Source organism: Pseudopodoces humilis, chromosome 1 (assembly GCF_049639895.1).
Source record: "Pseudopodoces humilis isolate 2021_Gansu_Grassland_sample_001 chromosome 1, ASM4963989v1, whole genome shotgun sequence".
Classification (NCBI taxonomy): domain Eukaryota; kingdom Metazoa; phylum Chordata; class Aves; order Passeriformes; family Paridae; genus Pseudopodoces; species Pseudopodoces humilis.
The window spans coordinates 103,072,159-103,094,189 of NC_142200.1; the positions used below are offsets into that span (position 1 = coordinate 103,072,159).

At 35.3% G+C, this 22,031-nt stretch overlaps 1 protein-coding gene across 34 annotated transcripts in view; it reads right to left on the reverse strand.

The window, feature by feature from the left end:
- Positions 1 to 22,031, reverse strand: part of CLASP2 (cytoplasmic linker associated protein 2) — a 144,540-nt gene that overhangs the window by 25,097 nt on the left and 97,412 nt on the right. For 8 of the 34 annotated variants that reach the window (XM_088064924.1, XM_088064912.1, XM_088064902.1 and 5 more), the window contains 8 exons: positions 20,139 to 20,240; positions 14,841 to 15,011; positions 13,823 to 13,930; positions 9,768 to 9,830; positions 8,993 to 9,099; positions 5,643 to 5,666; positions 4,934 to 5,178; positions 4,304 to 4,367 (listed from right to left, as the gene is read on the reverse strand). In XM_088064924.1, the coding sequence (XP_087921050.1) occupies positions 4,304 to 4,367; positions 4,934 to 5,178; positions 5,643 to 5,666; positions 8,993 to 9,099; positions 9,768 to 9,830; positions 13,823 to 13,930; positions 14,841 to 15,011; positions 20,139 to 20,240 (884 nt within the window). Of the gene's footprint in view, positions 1 to 4,303; positions 4,368 to 4,933; positions 5,179 to 5,642; positions 5,667 to 8,992; positions 9,100 to 9,767; positions 9,831 to 13,822; positions 13,931 to 14,840; positions 15,012 to 16,970; positions 16,998 to 19,976; positions 20,004 to 20,138; positions 20,241 to 22,031 lie in introns of all 34 variants that reach the window. The other 26 variants (XM_088064945.1, XM_088064978.1, XM_088064960.1 and 23 more) reach the window with 9 other exon arrangements.

Here is a 22,031-nt window from a genome sequence, read left to right on the forward strand (position 1 = left end):
GGTCAAGGAGGTAACTTTGGTTAAAGAGCTTTTTTAATATATCTCACTCATTTTAAGTTTTTTCCATACCTAAGACTGAAATCAGGATGTATACATTCTATACTTGTGTGGCCCATGGGCTTCCTGCTTCTCTGACAAGAAAAATGGGTGTTTGGTCTGAAAAAGGTTCCTTCACAACAGAAGCTCCAGCACAGAGTTGGGTACAGAAGTACTGCTGTGGTGCAAGGAGGGTTGGGCAGATATTGCCTCCTGACTATTTATGACATGGGTGCAAGGCTAGATGTGGCTGGTGCAGAGCAAGAGCTGGAACCTCACATCCTCCTGCAGCTGACCTGACTTGTCATTAGCCCAAACTCTGCTGCTTCTGTGAGAGTGAAAAACCCCAAAATGTGATCACACCTCACACACAGCTGGACAGACTAGGCCATGGAAGCAGACTTGCTTCCACAGCGCTGATGCAAGTGAGGAGGACGGAGCTGGCGTATGCTGCTGCATGCCCTCTTTGCTGAGGAAATTTGATCGCTTTGCATCATCAAGTCAGGGAAAGCAAATTCACACCATAAAGCGGACAAAATCCAGACAAGTATCTCTTAAAGAAGTGCCTCCAAATTTACACTAGAAATAAAAAACAAATTCAGATTAATTTGATCAAGAAAGGTTGGACCAGATCATCCTTGAGGCTCCCTTTTAACCAGGTATTTTATGATTCTTTCAGGATCTACAGGAGATGTGGGAAAATTTTTTAATAGATATCTTAAATACTGAAAATCTCTGTTAGAAATGAAACAATAAAAACCCCTACTCAATATAAAGCCCATCGGGAATAGCTACTTTAATTAACTTCGGTTTTGGGATAAATTACATTAAAAATTGGGGAAAAAAATTTGCCAACTTCTGTGCTGTCTACGTAGATCTATATTCAAGTCTGAGGTTTCAAAATTACCCTGCCAGTAGTGGGACAAGACTTTTATGTACAGGACTGGAAACATTTTCTGTCTCAGGCTAAACTGAAATAATACATAGTTTTGTGGATTCACAAGCAGTAGCCACAGTTATAAGACAGAGGCAAAACCAAACCAATATGAATTTTCTGTATTGTAATATGAAGCCTTTGGCTTTTACAGCCCTGAACTAAGAGGAAAATATACTTAGGCAAACAAACAAATTCTGATGCTATAAAAGATTATATTGTGTGTGGGGGTGTGTCTCACAAAATCCTTCGAACTGAACTACACAGCTCAGCAGAATTTAAACCTGCACCTGGCTTGAGTTTGCAGACACTGACACACATGGCTTTTCCATTAAAACATGGTAGGCCGAACAAACTGGTTACAAGCTCTGACTTGATGGAGTAATGTGGACTTAGTACGAGTCTTCAAACATGTGAAGTGGCTTAAGCTGAAATCATTATAAAGTGAATTATGATTCACTATGGCAAAAGTACTCTGAAGATCCTGTGCTGATGTTTTAACTGTTAAAAATACACATAACTGAGGACTCAGCTTTGTTTTCAAGCTTTGTTCCGTTTTAGATTTACCACAGAGAATGTCTAGAGAAAAATAAATAGAGCAATTCTGTTGCGTTTAAAAAAAATAGTAAACATATCATTTTGTCTCAGCATTAAGAATTTAAGAAGGCTGAAAGAGCATTTAAGGTAAAGGATGAATTTGGAATGGAAAATGGAACTCAACCACCTATATGTTGAAGAATGTGTGTGGATACTGCAAAAATTGCAGTTTCCGTTTTTATGATGCAAACTAAAATTCTGAAATCAACTACCTGAAGTTGAAGTTCATAATAATTTGACAGTGGAAAAAAAATAAACAGATATGGAAATAATTATAAGTGATCTCTCTCTAAAGTGAATTATTTCAGATGTGCCAACCACCACAATATAAAGCAGGAATGCATAACCAAACAATGTCAGTTAATTAGTAGATAAAGCACATCTCGAAACTTTACCACACGTTTTACTAATTGTTTATAGCATTTTATGATTGCAAAAGGCTTGACACTGCATGAACTCTTTGGGGAAGAAAAATAGAGAAAAGGGATTAATTGCACATTCATGCAAGTAAGATTAGGCTTCCAACAAATATTGAACCAACTTACTCTCTAAAGAGAGTTCCAACACAGGGGACAGCATGCAAAACGAAACAAAAACAGAACAGAACAAAACAAAACAACAAAAAAGGGAAAAAGATAAAAACACACAAATTAGTGGCCATCAATACAAAGTTCCTGTATGGAATATAAACCAAAATAAAACAAAAAAGGTACTTCAAAACTTTTATGACAAATTTAAGTAATTTTATTGGGATACCAAATGTATTTTGAAAGTAAGCACTTGGCATGTCCATTCTCCCATTTTCTCCTTCAAATATTATTACTCTCTTATTCAATGTAACTCCCTCCATCCAGACATCACGTTCAAGTATACCTTATAAAACCCCACAAAAGTGATGACAGCAAATTCCTACAGACACTTGAGTAGAGTCTAAGATGAGATTTATGTAGACGTATGTGTGTGATAAAAAAAAAAAAAAAATCACAGCTCATGAACTCATAATACTTAAAGGGTTCTCCTAATAACATACTGAAAACTACTAATAGTTTTACAACACCAAAAGGCAGGCAAGGTTTCAGTGATTGGAACAGCTGTACCACAGCTTACAACACAGGCCAAATTTTCAAACTTGAAGCTAAATTATTTCGTATCAGAGTGGCCAGTAAACAGAACAATCAACAAGAACAAGTCAATGTAACATTTTTAAAGGCAAACATATTTAAAAGGTAAAATGCTCTTCTGACATATAAAAATAAAGTTTGGAACATTTTCATTATCCTTCCCTGGCTCCCATGCTACACAAAAATCTCCACAGTAGCTCTGACATATGCATTGCTGCAATATCAATTACCACAGAACAAGCACAATTAAACCAAGCTGCTATTAACAATTTGGTCATTACTTCATTTAAAAACCAAATACTCCAGGAATATTTAAATATTTAATATTCTTTCCTATGCTTTGGCTTTTCTTTTTATGTAACATTTTCTTCTTTTTAGCTACTTGTTTAGTCTTTTCTTCTGGATTTCTGCAGTATGTGGTCAACTTTAACACCATGTTGCTGTCTGCAGTGCAAGTTATTCCAAAATACATGGTGTCAGAGGTGGCAGCTAAGTCATTTCTTCCAACAGGAAAAATAAAGAAGACACTAAGTTAACTAAGTTAACACTTAAGTTAACCTGTCAAGACATCTCATCACTCTGAATTTAATTTTCCATTGTTGCAATAAGGAAGACTTAAAAATATGTAAAATGTATTGCATAATGAAAGTAATTTTTCAGGATTCTTCTGGGAAAAATCAATACTTCTGAAATAATACCCTGTTATGAATTTATCTTTATAATCTTATCAATTCCAAAGTACAGACACAAAGTGGGACATGTTATACTCAACATAAAAGATACCAAACAAGCCTATAATTAAAATATAATGTACTTTTTTTACAGTATTTTATTTATTAGGCTCCTTACTTACCTGCATTCCTTCTGCTGAGAAATTGTGACATTTAATCAAGCTGTACTAGTAATCCACCTCCCACAATAACTGTAAAAATACTATCATGCAAAGCAACTCACTTAAAAATTTTTTATGGTCTTACAGAAGCATTATTTTCCTTGTCATATCATCCATACGGAGTCTTTACCTATGTAAAACTGAATAAAACATTACATTTTCTTTTATACCGAAGTATAGTCTCCTTATGGAATATTAAAAAATTGATGTAAAAATTATTCACCAGTCTCAACTTCCAGCCCTATCTACGGAAGTCATGGAAGATACCATAAGCTATGATAATACAAAATGTCCTGGGAAATAAATAAGTGCACATTTGGCACAGTTTATCTGATTATGTATGATTTAGTCAGATAACGTTATCTGTAACTTAAATTACTGCAGAGCCTTTTTTTCTAATAGAGAAAATCTGTGCTTGTGTTGAAGTGGCCTCTGTAAACAACAGCTTCTTAAAAACACAGATTTTGAGCTCAAACTGCTGAACTACTTGAATGCATTTTATATGACATTAACCTTCACTTTATTTCCATGATCCTGCAGAAAAAGGGGGCAAATTATCTTGTTCAAAACTCCCAATTAAATTAATTGAAATCTGATACCATTAACTACTTTTGCTTGTGAAATTTTACATATGCAAATTCACTGATGTAATTTATCATAACTACCTTTCTTTTAATTTATGTTTTCAGACATTTCCTGAAAATAAGAAAAACCTACACTTACTTTACTGTGAGGATCAGCAAACATTCTTGTGAAGATCTCACACAATCTTTTCAACTCAACACGACTGCCAAAAAGACAACAATACATTAGTCAATTCCCCTGCTAGCTCTGCTAGAACACTAATGCATAGCAATCAGTGAAATCAAGAGTAAGTACTGAATCAAATAATCTAGTAAATTAAGTAAAGGAAACCATTTTGTTTGAGACATGGGTAAAAATGTAATGGCTTTCATCTAAAATGAGACCTTAAACTTATAAATGTCTCTTTAAACTGTCTCATGTATTATACCATACTTTTTTAACAGAGCTGATACTGAAAAAGGTGTTCTTAGTAGTGAGTAGTAAGTGATTTCTTCTGAATAAAGACCCATAAAATTACAGTAAAAAAGAAAAAAAGCCTTCCATTGATAGTAGATGAAAGCATCTTATGAACCTTCTGTATTGCAAGAATGCTCAATTTTGAATTCCCTACCTCCACTAGTATATAAATATACACTAGTAGCCAGAAGTGAGAACAGCTTCCTTGTTCCTTCCCTCATCTTACTCTCAAAGCCACACCCTTCCTTCCTGCTCCCCCTGCCTCCCAACAACATGAAACAAGATGTTTCTCCTATTAGTATGCCACCTTACCTTAGAGTTCTCTGGTTCTTTAGTAAGTTCTGCAGGCCTAGAAGGCCTTCTTTCCTCTCTGACCAGTTGGTGCTGGCACAGCGGTTCAGGACTTCAGCCACGTCCTCTGTCTGCCTCATGTACGTCGGTATGCTCCCGTTCCTGGAGCTATAGGACCTTTCTGAACAGGCACTTGACGCATCGCTGTTGGCATCATCGTCTGAGTACATCCCATAGGATTCGTATCTCCTCCGCACGGGCTTCTTCTATTGTACAGAGACGGCCCAGATCAGCACTGGTTCTCAAAGAGGTGATACAACACACCCACAATGGGTTGAAAGACCAACACTTTAAGTAACTGGTGTGACCCCTACTCCCCGTAGTGACAAATGGCTCCGACCATACAGCAGGTCCAACCAAGCTAATGAAAATATTCTGAAGTATGGCTTACATAGTATTCCAAATATAAACCCAAAGCAAACGCAGAGAAGACATATATTTGATGAAACATTTAACTTCAGGTCTTCTTTCAAGAATCCATAAAATTGCATAATAGGGTGCCAAAAGACTGTTGCAAGTTAAGTTATTTCACTTCATAGCTTTATATATGTTACAGAATTTAAGAATCAGAGGTCTGATTCAAAATGGTATTTTGACATTTTAACTCACTTTGTATCAATCATGTTAATAGCAAAATATTAAACTATTGAAGAAGAAAAAGTTTCTATACCTTAGTCCGTATGTCTCCTAAGAGCTGTTAGCAGTAAATTATTGAAAAGAAACAGAAATTGAGAACAGGAAGGTAAGGCATAGCAGCACTGTGATTAATAAACTCCCTACCACTGGACAACATATAGTCTTAATGTAAATTTTGTTCTTAGCTCTCTGTGTCTGATTAGCATATCATCATTGTCAAGAAGTAGTTCGCTGAGCTTCCATTTCCAGGAAAGTATTACATTTCATGTGTGGGATGGTCACAAAGACTTCTCTGTCAAAATCTTTGTGTCTTATGCAGTGATACTTGAGCATGAACACATTAACTTAACACATGCAGTCAATTGTTACTTCAGTACAAAACCTTAATTTGGACTATTTGTTTAATACCTAAATTTTGTCATTCCAAAAATTACAGCCAATGTTCTACAAAAAAAACTGATTACGTAATGCAAAATCCCAAATCCATTAAAACAAAAAGAAGCCAACAAAACAAAACACAACATAACAAAGGTCAGAGGGGGGAAGAAAAGTTATTTATCCTAAAATGAAAAAACACACATAGCTCTGCAGAACAGCTCTTGCCATTCAAACTTTGGAACTGAAGTTAGCATTTAAAAACTCAGTTTCATTAAATACTTAAAGAATCAGTAGTATAAGTGATCGTTTTCCCCTTAATTACCACGGCCATTTGCACAGGCTTTTCATTTTTAACTATGAGTAACTTAAAGGATATCACAATACTAATCACAAACTAATCAATACAAGAGGTAACAAGCAAGGCTTATTGTCAACATAACGAGCATACATATATGTGTGAGAGAATAACTGATGGGAAAAATCACAGAGATATTAAGTGTTTTGGAAAAGAAACACCATAAGGAAAAAATAAAAGATTTCTCAATAAATGAATCTGAAATGCCAAGGATGGTACTAAAGTAAAAGACATAAAAATATGTAAAGATTCATTACTGCTGAGTTTTATATAGCAATATTCAAAACAGATCTTAGGCAGAAGACTGACACCTCTCTGGCTTCACTAAACCACCACCACTAAAACTGGTCAAGTATTTTTCATCAAATAAAAAGGAGTAGCACAATCTGGAATATTTTTAATTTTATATTTATATCACATATGTCAGGACTCTACAGTCTATCTTTTAAAAATACCATTATGAGTGAATCTTCATTCTGTGATAAAACAATAAGAGTGTTTATTACCAGATTTCCATCTACATAAAGCCATTTGTACAGGACAACCTGTACCATTTAGAGCACGGCAAGGAAGTACTACAAAAATAAAATGTTGCAGCTCTTGAACCTTCTTTGTAATGTCAGATTCTACTTAAAGTATACAGACTGATTTTCCTCTAACATTTCTAGCAGCATCCTGATATTTTGGATCCAGGTAATGAAAAAAACAGTTTCACTGAAGAAGCTTTATTGCTTCAACAACGCAGGACACATTCAAGCCTCAAGAGTCATTAGAAACATGACTTTCTCCTCAACTTCTATTCTTACTACGTAATTTGCACAGCAAATTTGAAAACCAGGAGGTTGCTAAAAGTACTGAAGTACTGAAGAGGTGCTTTGTGAAGCACCTCTATGGAGAGGACTATAGCACAGGCTTTCCAGTTACAACCAGAAAATTTCCATGTTCCATGGACTGTTGTTCTACCTATTCCAAAATCCAGACTGACTTCCAGTTTAAAAACCAGCATTCACCATTATGCTGAAAACTCTTTGCAAGTTTGTAATAACAGAAAGAGGAAAATGCACTTGACTTCACCATGACATCTTAGACAAGATATCATAGATATTCTGATCTCTATGCCAGTGAAGGCATACAAATTTTAAACTAATGTCAAGAAAAAAGAATTAACCAAGAAATCAGTAGTCATACTAAGAACATGACAGAGTTCTTGATATTTGGAAATTTTGTTTCTCTCTATTAAGTTATATCTGACTGTAATTTAGAGTCTAATTTGTAGCTTTTTACTAACTTTCAAAATAACAGTTTTTCTTAAACCAGAGAAATAACCATTTCTTTAAAGCATTCTGGTAACTAGAAAACAGGTACTTTCAAGTATTTAATGACATGCAAATAGTCTCCAATAATTGATAAAAATGTATCTGATTCACAGCATCAGTATTTTACATTAACTGAGGATTTCAGCTTGCTCATGGTAAATGCCAGAATGGCGAAATACATAATGTATTCAGTTTGGCTTACAGGGGCAGGAAGGCAGAGGAGTCAAACACACCCTTGTAAAAAACAGTGTAGCTTAAAGAAAATGGCATAACTAGTTGTAACTTAGTGTAACATTTTGAAAACAAAGGAAGACAAAAACTAAATTTATGAGATACTACTTGCTGTGCTGGTTTGGGCTGGGCTAGAGTTAATTTTATTCAGTGGCTGGTGTGGGGGCTGTGGTTTGGATTTGTGCTGAACACATGGTTGATAATATAGAGAGGTTTTGTTATTGCTGAGCAGTGCTCACACTGAGACCTTTTCTGCTTTCCTACTGCAGTGCTGGTGAGGAAGCTGGGGGTGCCTGGGAGGAGACAGCCAGGACAGGTGACCCAAACTGACCAGAGGGACATTTCAGACCATCTGACATCATGATCAGTGTATAAAGTTGGGGGAAGAAGGAGGAAGAAGGGGATGTTTCAGGTGATGGTGCTTGTCTTCCCAAGTCACTGCTGTGTGTGATGGCGCCCTGCTCTGCTGGGGATGGCTGAACACCTGCCTGCCCACGGGAAGCTCTGAATCAATTCCTTGTTTGGCTCTGCCTGGGCGCATGGGTTTTGCTTTCCATATTAAACTGTCTTCTCTCAACCCACGAGTTTTCTGGCTTCTACTCTTCTGATTCTCTCTCTGACACCAGTGGTGGGGGAGAGAGAGAGAGTGGCTGTGTGGGGCTTGGCTGCTCAGCCATCATTTTCACTCTTCAGCATCAATCTCACCTGCTGTCAGACAGAAAACCCAGGCTTCTTGTAAGCAGCGGCTTTAGCTGTAATCCTTCCCAGCTCTAACAAGCTTTCAACCTATCTTTAAGTTTTTCTGGGTTTTGTGAGAAACTGCTTTCTAGTTCTACCTGCTCAAGTGGCTCCTTGGGCCACTCCAACACAACAGTTCAAGACTGTTTCCTGTCAACCATGAAAAAAACCTCACTTCTCAGAAGTTAAAACTTCTGTAAGGAATGAAAATTCCGATGCTTACAGCTCCAGCAACAGTTTCTTTTTTTTTTTTCCCCCTAGAAGCCAGTAAAACAATAAATGACGAGTTCTTCTGCATGCTTCATGTACAGGAAGCTAGCACTTAAGGATCCTGTAACCTACACAAGGTAAGTGTGAGATTCTTACCAAAGCATCTGCTACTGCCTCTTCCACATCAGAACCTGTATTCAGAACTCTCATAGCGCTGACTGATGACGACAATCTGCTCGACTGACTAATTCCAAAGCCAGTACCTGTTACAACAACAAAAATATATACAAACAATTCAATCAGAATAGAAAGCTGGGATGTAAATATTACACTCACTTTTAAAAACCCAAGCAGAAGAGAAGCATTTGCTTAACATTTTTAATAAATTGTGTAGCAAATAAAATAACCATTTTCATTCTGAAGTCTTTAGTGGCACAGACAAAAGTAAAAATTCAAGTAAAAAGCCAGTCACCTACAAACATTCTGTCCCAACGTCACATGGAAAAACTCCTACAAAACAATGGTTTTATTTGAAAGAAGTTTTGCTTTTTTTAAAAATTAGTGTCTTCTTCATTTTGGGTTTTTGTTTTCATTTAGAAAGAAAGCAAATACAATAGTAAGGCTATTGAGACTGTTGATTAGAAAGCTACATGCATAAAGAATGCTCTACAAATACTAAAAAAATGGAAAACTAAAAAAGTTCTTCTGCAAATAAAAAATGTTAAGGAAAAAAGGACTAACATTGGAGTATGAGGGTGGAGACAAAATCTAGCAACATAAACACATCTATCTGGATTATTAAAACCACAAAACTCAAATTAATATAAATAATACTTTCTAAAACTGAACTATGAGAATAACCAAGTGGGTGGGAAAAAAAAAAAATCCAGGATGACTGCACAGATGACAGCAAAGGGTACTCATCCTTCACCTGTGGCCCCATAAGTATCAGGAGCGTAGAGGGCACCGGTGGATCTGGAGTGATGTCTGGAAGCTGCAATAACAGGATTAAATAAACCCTATCTATGACCATGGAATCAAAGTGCTGCAATAGCTGCTCAGACGAACAAGAGAATATTTGTCAAAAAGATTCTGCTTAAGCACAAGAAACTGAGTAGTAAACAGAAGCAAAAATCTTCAGAGAAGTTCTTTGATTATACCAAATATGATTATATAGGTTTATGTACACTGGACATTTCATGCATAATTTTTTTTTTTAATTTACAAGATTAAGAGCAGGGTAAAAGCAAGTACGTTTAAGTTCAAAGAAGAAAAGGTGCACAGACACATATCCACACACTCACACACAAACAGAATCATCAGAAATACCTAAAGAGTTATCAGTGCACTGACACTGGTCTTGCACTGTGGACTTAACTAAATTCTGTATGCTCAAGTCAGAGCCAGAGCTCACATATCAAACATTATCTGCAAAATGTGCCTCCTGCACTAACCTGCTGTGTTGGCAGCTGACAATTTGTACACACTTGAATTCCTGCCTACGTTGCAGACAACTCAACCTCAGTGAAAACTCACCACTATGTAAATAAAAGTTAAAATTATCCAGTTATAATTAAAAGCTTAACATAAGCCAGCCAATGCAATTAATAATTCTCATACTTACTATTCTATTTAAATAAATAAAATGTGAAATTGAAACACGTTAGTTACTGCAGCTCATTAAGATTTTTTAAAGTTATGGAAACTGGAAACTGAAGATTCTTAAGGATTTCTGAATAAAACTGAGTACCCAACTCCTTATGACACTTGTATAAAACTTTATTTATTTAGTGATTCTGAAAAAGCTGACTCACAGCTGCTAGTATTTTCTTTCAAATTAAATACGTTTTTAAACAATTCAACTTTTTCCTTCAGTTCGTTTAAGTTAGAATTTTATTGCCACATAAATAACAATTTTAACTTGAACCCAAACATCCAACCACAGTAGCAAAACCCTTAAAATTAAACAAACAAACAAACAAACAAAAAAACCCAAAAAAACCTGTAAATACAAATATTTTGCTCTTTCTAGATATATAAAATAGCATAAACAGAAACCAAATCAAATTAATGATCCTTTTCTCTGATTAACAAAGACCATTCAAGAGTCTGATTTGAATTGTAGTGGTGACATGGACCAAATGACATTTTAACCTGAGTGCACTTCCACAATGAGCCTAAGTCCTGTAAAGATCCCAAAAACAACACTATGTCTTTCCACATTAAGTTCTCTACTCCTTACATAAAGTACAGTGATGTACTTAATTTCTCACTAATCCTACATGAAGATGTTTGGCTAGGGCATTTTAGTTTGGAATTAACGCTTCATGGAATACTTGGCTCTTTAGAAAGGGTGTCTCAGCACGGAAAAGCAGACAGGACTGATGATGTCACAACACAGACATCACAGCTGACAGCTCTTTAAATACAAGCATTAATGGGATAAATAAGTGCTTGTATTTAAATAAATACTTGTGTTTAACCATCCCCTTAATTTACATCAATGAGCCCCAAAAATTAAAGGTTCAACTGGAAACTAAAAATTCAAATTTTAGGCAGGAAACTTGAAATGACTCTTGCCCCTACATACATTTGAAATATGCTGGACAAGTTTTTAAGACTATATATGGTGTGAAACATACCTTGTTCCAAAACATATTTTCAAGAACATTCTTTTTACCGCTCAAATTGCAGAAACTGTCAAGTAATTGCTTTCGCTGTTGCGTTTCTTTAAAGGATGAATCAAAATAAGACTTTCAATGCGTTGCCCTGAAAATTAAGCCCTCTGATAATGTTTTCATAGTTTTAGTTACCTTCCCATGTAAACATAAGTTGTTTATCATGTTCCTTCTAAGAAACATCTTTTGATGGACGTTTCGCATGACCATTGTGCTTGGAAAGGTGAAAACTTAATTATCCAATCCCTGGTCATTGTCGAGAATCTATAAATACTGGAGTCAGAGAATAAAGGGACAGGTTTTGTTCTGACACTGAGAGTGGTCGTGTGAATCATTTCATGTTCTTTAGTGACATAAATGGACTCACAATAAGATTATTTCTTAGCTTATGGACATTATACTAGCCTGATATCTACTACTGATTATATTTAACCAAAATAGACACTTCTATATAAATTATAACACACTTGCTTCTTAATGGCTCTTATCTCCGAGTTTTTTAACATGATACAGAGACGTGAGATAACATAAACATTTCATACCAACGTATAGAGTGAAGCAATTATGTAGCATTTAGGTCATTTTATACCCTAAAGGTGGATAAAAACTATTCTATTTTATTTGTGTTCATAAGTAAAAATTTCTGTGCTGACAGAAATGAGAGGAAATACAAGTTACATTCCCCTCTTCATCCCCATGTGAAATTGCCTCTAGCTAAACAAAGCTGAATTTGCCTTATTTCATCTTTCACTTGTACCAACAAAACACTGAATGACATTTTAAATCATTCAAATAAAGTGTCATACCAAAAGGAATCTTCATTTATTCCCAGTATAATTTCCCTTTTTGTTCTTTTTTTAAAACCAATGTTGAATTCCTATATATGTTTGTACATATAGCATTTTCTGTGCTATCAGATAATTCCACCTAATTTCACTAGTACAGGGGTACTTGTTTTGATATCTGAATTATAAAATGGAACTACATAAATAAGAATAAAGCCTCCAGTGGCATCTATCCCAGCAACATATCTCGTGCTATTGCCTAATACAGACTTAGAACAGCAAGCACTTGACTAATTACAAAATGTAAATCTGATCTTGCATGCAATACAATTCAAACCAAGCTGTAAGGCAGAAGAAGAAGCACAAAGAGTTCTGAAAAACACCCTTGTTTTTAAAAGAACAGAAAGTACATGTGTGCTTCAACACAATCTTCCAGCTGTGTTTTAGAAAAAAAGATACAGGTTTCCTAATGGATCCTGCGTAACATCTACTTTTAGTATCATTTCCCAATTCAACAACATCTGAGCAAACTAGCGTTAGTTACTGAAACAGCTTTCATTCAATTAATCTGTATTCTCCCAATGAAACCATGGTTGGCAGGAAGCACTAACATATGTCCAGTGCTAATTAGGAATACAGTTGGGTGCCTCAATTTGAGATAGAAACCAGAGATTTACTATTTTCAGACTATGTTTAGCAGCTAGTATTATAAAGTCCTTAACTGTAAGCTACACTGAACAAACCAAATAAGAAGGATACATACTGAAGACTGTTTCAGACAAAGGTAACATCAAAAAGAGATCTGTTTCAGATTCAGTTGTACAGACAAAGTTTGCTATTACCAAACAAGCAAAAAGAAAACCGCAGTCCACAAACCCAATATGTAAAAGCAATTGACGCAAAATTTACTATTAACTTTGTAGTAACCTTGACAAGGATACATAGAGCTGAAAACCTTCCCTAATCTTTAACCAACATGTTAAGGTAATTATAAACTAATATTCTTACGCCTCACTGTTATCTCAGAAACAGATGGGTAATCTTGCAAAACCTTGCAATTTGTATCATACCAATAAGCTGCTGACCATATAGCTAAGGGAACATAACTAAGTTCATTTTTTCCTTATACACTAAAATAATTCATTGACTAGGTAGAGAATTTTGAGCAACAGCTGACCCTGCACTCAAGTACCCAAGCGATGAGTGCTGCAATGGTAAGAGAAACAAGTAATTTCAAAAAACCGTCCAAAACCAGAAGAGGAGTGCCTTTTCAAAATGGCATCTAAATACTGTGTAGCACACACCTTTCTAGACTTGGTACTTCCCTAGCAAAGCCTTTTTTTTTCCTGTGTGCAGCCCATTCACACATTGGTCAATTCTCCATCGGGGTAAGTGCGGGGAGAGCCAGAGGAAGGGAGCACACGGTGGCCAGCTACAAGCTAAATGAAGGAGGCACGGGTTCGTTAGGCGCACATAACGAAGGGCAGGGACAGCCATGCACGACAAGGGCTCCGAGTACTTACCGAGGGGTGGGAAAGAGCGGACAGGGCTCGTGTCCCTGCTACTTTCACGGCTGGCCTCCCTGCTGCAGCCCTGACTCACACTAGGCCGAGGAATGCGGCTGCCTCGCGCTAGTATGATTCAGGGAGCAGACAAACAGCGGCACAGAAGGGAGAAGACATAAGAAAAGTTGCAGTTTTAATGCAATTCTGTTTTGCAGTAAGATCAAAGACGCATTTCTAAGATAAGACATTGATGATTATGTCGCATTTTAAGTCATAACCTTTTTTACAGACTTTGTTTATGTTGGATTTGTCTAAGTGCAGTTCAATTAAATTATTTCTTTGCACAGTTTAAAATGGAAATTTACTAACTCTTTACAGAATGGTTGAAAGACCCTATGGAAAGGATGGAGAAAAAAACAAACAACATTGAGCAATGACTCAGAATTTGTGCTCAAGATCAAGTTAATCAACAGTAGCACCAATGGAAAACCCCACAGCTTTCTAAAGAAGGAAAATAAAAATATTATGCGGCTAAGATAAAAATCAAAAATACAAAGGAATAACAGCATCAATACCATTAAAAACAGCAGAGGTTTTTCAATAACATTGTTTGCAATAAGGTATAATCTAATTATACTGTGAGGCTGAAGACACGTAACTTTCATTTTAGCATCACAGCACTTACACATGCATGCACACATACACGGAAGACATGAAGTAATGAAGAATGTATTTTCAAAACAGTATCACACTTTCATTCAAATGATGTGGGTATTTTGGGTGAGAAGTGAAAAAAGAGAGGGCAGAAAGGGAGGTGAGGAAAAGAACAACTACAACATTCTGCCAAGAAAAACCTCAAATTTCAGCTTCAGGTTAAAACTGTCTTGCACATCAAAAACTAATCTCAGAAAACAGCCACATTCTAGGATGCATTCTATTTTTTATATCCACCTATAACTAAATACCAGCTGTAGATATCCAGCACTTAGAATAAGAAGGGCTATAAAGAAACCAAGAGTTATTTGGTGATTCTTACCTACTGACAACCTAGAAGGACTAGCTTCTCTACTACATCCCTGACTTCGCGGGATTTTGCTCCGTTTTTGTGCAGCTGCAGGATTCACCAACACTCTCTGAACTCCTGTGCTCATAGTGGAAAGTGTGGTTGTTGTCAGAACTCTTCCAGGGGACCCAGATCTACTGCCAGCTGAAGATAGAATAAAAAAATATTAACAACAGCACAGCAGACAAACAAACACGGTTAAAAAGAAAATAATACCTGAAGTTAGTAGGAAGGTGGTGACAGATTGAAATGATCAGGAAAAACTTAGAAGGTAAAAACATGAAATAGAATGCCTTGGTCCCAGTTCTTACAGTACTGCATACAACGTAGATAAAATTATCAATACAAGGAAGCACTTGACATGGTATTCAGTACTACATAAGCTCAAGAAACCACAACTATGATTTCTGGACTTTATGTCAAGAGTTCCACAGTCCCTAAAATGAATGCCGCTGTGTTAATTTTTTTTAAGCTATGTGTTCTCACTGTCTATTTGTAATAATCACATTGTCTATTAATAAAGAAAAACAAACAAACCTGTTAAAAACTAAAGGGAGCAAATTTAGACTAGGATTTAAAAAATACCCCAGCTCATCCAATGCAACCAATGTCATAATTAAATAATGTGATTTTCCTAACATGTAAACTCTTCTCCTTTGCTTTTAAAAGCATGGGGTCTTCAAGCACTATTCTGACATTAAATAAAATGTGACTGAGGACAACTAAAGTACTCATGTACATTTCTGTGGAGGTTACCCCACAAATTAGAGAAAATCTTCAGTAAGTTTTAAACAAGCTAAAAAATTGGCTAAGACATATTTAAGCGTCTTAAATATCTGTCAGTTAAAACTGTATATTACAATGTACTACAGATGTTCAAGGTACTGTATTACTACCAGAAACTCTGGTCACTTAATCTTTAATTTTGAAGAACATTTAAGTTCTTAACAAAGAATTCATTCTTCCCTAGTTGCAATTGATTTATATCACCAGCTGACATTAATCTATTGTTTCCAGCTGTAGAATTCAAGAAATATGACCAAATAAAAAGCAAAACAGCATTTCAACCAAAGACTAATTATCACTACTCAAAATTCATATGGATTTGAACCCTTTATTAACCTTTAAAATACAATCAGGTAACTGTATGACCACAGTGATGCTATCAGATTTACAGACAACATGCATCTTTTCAAGTGAATTTCATGGGTTACTTCTTATGAGGCACATTGAAAAAAGATACAAGCTGACTAAAGCTTGACTATATGAGAAAAGAAACAAAATCCCAAACAAAATATGCTGGGTGGAAGAGAGAAATCTAAAATAATGTACCATGCATATACTTTCAGATTCATTGTTTGAATTCAAACTTGGAATGATTACTTAGCAAAATCCTTTTCCAAACTATGGACCTATTCAGCAGAAATGATAAATAAAGTATTATACAGCCTGGAAAGAAAACAAGCAGAACTTCTATAGCAACAGAAGAATAAGCAAACCTATAAAAGTACTGTAACGTGCAAAAATTAAGGGTTTGACAGTCTCTTCATATCAGGGGATTTCAACTTAGTCCTGATATTACTATGCCTTCTTCCTGTTTTGTATCTCTTTAAAAATAAAAGTATTGTATAAAGTTTTGCTGTGCTGCAGACTTGTACATTTTCTTCAACAGGCCAGAAATCTGAAAAAACTTACTCTTTTTACAATATTCAGAAGAAATGCAACCTCTTGAGCTAATGCTTTATTCAATCTTTCTATAGTCTGACCTGCAAAGCATACCACTGCAGCATAAATTAACTGAATGTAGCTGAATAGCCTGAAAATATTATGCTAGTAAGAGCATTGGCATACTCTTGTCAGTATTAACACTACCAACAGATCTAAGTGAGCTGAATGATGAAAGAAAGATTACTAAAGCACTATTCCAAAACGACAAACCCTTCCCATCTCTCCTGCTTTCTACAGAAGGATTACACCGAATTAAGTTATGCGCAGCATACGGGAAAAAGCCAGCCAGAATTTCTGCTGAATAGGGTCCTTAAATGAGGTATGTCAAACAGGTGATCAAACAATGATGTGTACACGAATTCTGTAGACTCTTACCACCAATGGGGTTAGCAGACTGTGATCCTGAACAAGTGTAAAGGCAGGATTAGGGTAGGGATTTATAATCCATGAAGAGGGAGGGAGCAGAGCAGATTAAAAAATGAATGGTAAATGGAAATAAGAAAGCTTTAGTCATTTCACACAGGAAAAAAAAGCCACAAGGGGGTTATGCTAAAGCAGTGCTATTAAGTAGCTTCCACAATTGAAGAATTAAATTCAGATGCTATGTATAAAGCAGATGAAGCAAAGCTGCACAAGCAAATTACAATTCTTCAGCTTTCTAATCAACAACTCAACACTGAAGAATTAAATTTCAATTAAGCATGAAACTGTAGCCTGCATATTACTTCAAAAGAATATTACATTGCCAAAAAGGCTCAAGAAATTTGACAGCTGAACAAAAATTACACACAAGATCAAAACTTTGTTTTTTGAGACACAACAGTAAAAGGAACTGAGCTGCAGGTGCGGTGGATGACCAAAACAAAAAAATCAAATTCACAATGGCACAACTGAAAAGACTTGCACAGAATTTTCCATTTTTCTCTTTAAAAGTAATTTTGAGTATAAAAGGATGAATTTGTTTCCATTCAGAAATTCTCTGAATGTCGGTTTTAATGCAATTTTAGCAGATCCTGTTGAATTAAGTAACAATCAAACCAGAAAGAAGAGGAAAAAAATGTAACCATTTTTTCCCATAGGTAAGAATAAAATAACAAGGCATTTACTTTATGCTCACTTAAAAATAGAAGAGTAAAGGGCTTTTAAAACCCTAAAAAAATAATTTTGTAAAATCATTCAAATTTGCAAGTCTTTCAATAAAATGATTTTTGAACAAAAGATAGCTGTAACCCAAAAATTAACAAAAGCATCTGTGCTACAGTGGTTTTTAAAAAAATAATAGCTTAAATCTAATATGAAGCTATTCTCTGATTATATAGGCTGGGGAACTAAAACAATCCCCTGTATGGAAACATTAAGCATCACGCTTCACACAATGCTGTGAAAATTTTCAGTCACATAAAGAAGCATCACCCAAATAGCTGGCATACAGTGCCTGAGAATTCTCCTTCGCCTGTCCATTTGTATTTTCCCTGTTTATCTTCCTTAAAACATCTCAGAATTCTTGTTCTCCCCCACTGACAAGTTTTAATGAGCTACTTGAAGCAATCGGTTCTGAACAGAAGTAGTAATAAAAGGCTGTAAAGATGCATTCATGCATTTAATTTTCACACATCATCACATGTAGTCAGATCTAGTTATCTCAATATCAATTTATGTCTTTAGACATTAACACTGTGTAAAAATGAAAAAAAAAAAAAGCCTGTCATTTTTAGTGAAAAAACTGGAAAGGCTTAAGTTTGCTTCCCTGAATATACAGTTATTTAATGTTATATGACAGTGATAATCATTAAAGTATTATATTGCTACCTAAATTTACCCCCTCCCCCAGACATTTAACAAACATCCTCACTTTTTAAGAATTTACTAAATCTATTCAAAGTACAAATGTATTTTCAAAAAGCTTAATTCCAAACTTTCCTAATACTAATGAAAAAACTGTTTCAGACACTGCTTATAGCTTTTCACAGAGGGGAAAAAGGGATTACAAGGAACTTTCGCTTCCCTCCCTCTTATATTATTCACATATTCTTTGCTTATGGTGAAGTGTAGCCATCTATAAAGTAAGTTTTGTGGAACTTTTGTCCCAGCCAATAACAATTCATTTTCAGGCTCTCATTTCACAAACTCTTCTGGGATTAGAGCACTGTCAAAGCTCTTAAGGGAACTTCTGAATTTTAAACTGAATTTTAGTATGCTACCTTTATGTGTTCACATTGTTTGAAAGCTTTATTTCAGAAAACCTGCAAACACCAGATCAGGTTTGATCCAACTGTACTTGTGAAATTATATATATAAATATATTATTATATAGCTGTACTTTTGAATAATGAAATTATGCAAAACTGAATGGCAAGTACTCTAAAAGGAAAAAAACTACCTGCTTTTTAAATTTCTAAAATCAATCTGTTTACGACAGATGCAGTCATTGCTATAAAGACAAATGTTTCTGCCATTAAATGCATTATTAAAGGGTTGTATTAAAAAAAGTAGATATGGTTAGTGATAGCAAAATAACTGTATTGAAAATTTTAAACCTGGTGAAATTTACTGGTTTAAAACATTGGATCTGACAATTTATATAAGTGAGAATTTAATTTTAATTTTATCATGTATTTGTCTTCCTTTCACTAATTTAGTTGCATTTCACTTAATTAGACAAATATAAAAATCTGAAAATGCTACAGAACTTAGTCACAAAATGTCTGTTGGAGACATCAGATGTGTGGATGAATTGCTGTAGGTCAGCCAGTGCCAAAGAGTGTGAGGTAATGAGGTCTTTTTAATTAATGACCAAATGCTTGGCTTGCTTAGATCAAAAATATTGCATCTGCTTTGGTTACTAAACACACACAGAAAATTACTGTGGATTAGCTGACACACATTAAATTGCTTGTTTTAACCCTATGACTCAACACAAGCTAAGTAACTGATTGTGAAGTGAGGGGTTAGTATTTTTCCTTCAAAGAAGAGTTAAGTAGAGGCAAGAGCTGTAACACAAAAAAGGGAGTTTATATCCAGGAGCTACAGCAGTGCCTAGCTTAAAGTGAAAATGGGTATTTCTGACTAAAATAAGACTTTTTTAAAAATGAAAAATTGTGTCTCGCAGGTAACAGTGAGGACACCATTCAGCCTACCCATTCCTCTCTATTACTAATCCATGTTTACTGGCCTTTCATGTTGGGTAAGTCAGAAAAGGGGGGAAAAGAATGTTGAGAAGTTATAACTGAAGACAGAATTTAAGGATAGATTTCACTCCCTGCTACATTATCTAATTTAATTGGCAAACTAAGACCTAACCTAGTATTTGGTCCAGAGAAAAACAACATGAATCAGAAAAGCATGCAAATACCACTGACCCAAAACACTGAAAAAAAATACCTTCATTTTGGTCTGGCGATGATGAACCTAAGGCACAGAACAACAACTCAGTATGTAGCTTTCTTTTTAAAATTAACTTTGACTGTAGCCATTGGTCAATGAATATATACTTAAACATTTGGCCTCTTTATCAGGTATAACTGATAAACAGAAAATACATACGCTGAGATTGTGACACCACTTTGGTTCTACTCCGTCCTCTGGAATCTGTTTTAGAATTTCCAATACCAACAGAAGGGGTCGACAGCTTTGATCGTATACGACCTGGAAAAGAAAAATGGCATTAAATCAGTTTTTCACAGTCAGGCAGGAAGCAGAGCATAAGTAGAATTTATTTTTATTAATTTATTAAGAATTAATATTTTCTTAAGTTTCTGCATATAAAAGAAGCGCAACGTAACTCAATTGGTGACAATTCGCTTGGGATAATTAGTAGAAATTTGAACACCTTGAGGAATTTAATAGCTGAGGAAGCAGAATACTTCTCTGATGCTACATGTTTCAGCAAACAATTTGCACATTACACCTTCAACACCCTGAACTGGCTAGCTAGTTCTGCTTTCCAACATACGTATGTTGATTACATTAAAAAAAGGGGAAGTTTACGCAATACAATGCAATGCAAACACTAATGTTGCTGTATCAGGTACAGTCTTCTCACCATTACTTGAACTTGTAATTCTACTTTGGCTGTCATAAAACTATAAAATTGGATTCTGAGCTTTCTTCCTAACTTCACTCCTCTTTTTAGAAATCTAAATACTAGCTTTTTCATTACTGAAGATTCTACTGTTGTCCTGGCCCTGATCATACAGACTTCTGCAGGATTTCCCAAACCTTCTAGAGCATTTTGCAAACCCTAAATACATTTATGTACTTCTCATGAAAACATGATATAAAGAAACACTACTCTCCCCAATAGATAGAAAATCCAAGCAAGAGACAAATTAATCTAAGTATCTACAAGTTAAACAAGAGATTCACTTTTCTCTAGAATGCCTAATAACAAATTCTCTTGGGTTTGGTGAAACCTTTCTGTGTTGCTAGCCATGTTCCTCTAACATCCAGCATATACAAATTACAAAAAAAAAGGAACCCCCCAGTTGTATTGTAGAATTATAGCTAACTGAAAGATGATTCATAAAATAAAACAGTGGTGTTGTATACTACATTTCCTAAACCAACCTCTCAAACAACAGAAAAATGAAATCAAAACCAAACTCATGCTAACCGTAATTCTTCTAAGTTGCAAGAACTAACCCCAAAAAGTCTGTACAGGCTTGATCTAGCTCAACAAGCTCAACACTTTCAAACACAGCATAATTAAAATATTTTCTAGACGTGCTGAGTCAATATTTGACCTAAAATAATTAGGTACAGACTATTATTTAGTTCTAGCCTCTTTAGGCTTTCCATAGCAGAATTTGGAGAGCAACCAAGTTAGTATTATTCATCCAAGTAGAGGGAATAGTCATAGATGAGAGTCTATAAGAAGAGAATCAGAATAAAGGAGGTTATTCACTAAACTATTAGAAAACAATAGGCTTAGCAAGAATGGTTAGATTAACCAGTCCAAACTCTACTAGTTATCCCTGTGAAATGGCAATGTTTTCCCACTGAGTGCTGTGAGACTGCAAGGCATGTAACTGCATTCAGAATTTGGCCCAAAACCTAGGAATACAGAGTGCCACTATTGCAATACTACATTAAAACACCACCTGGAATCTGTTTCAGTTTTATCAGCGTAAAATAAACCACTTTGTGTCTGTGAGTTAAATTAACTGTTAACTCATTTGGAGTCTCTACATCCATTCACTAATGGCAGGTTTAAATGCTAATAACAGATTGAAAATTAGCTTCCAAGTCTCACAGAGATGAGTAATAGTAGCACCTGCTTCCCAGAGCATGAACACATTTGATGAAATATTCTGTGACAAGATTTGCTTTAAAAAACGAATGCAAAATTATAAAGCCCCTGTATTTTCACAGTAGAAATGTTAAGCAATGGTACTTAAGACTGCAGATGAGTAACTGAGAATTAAAATAAAAGCAAAG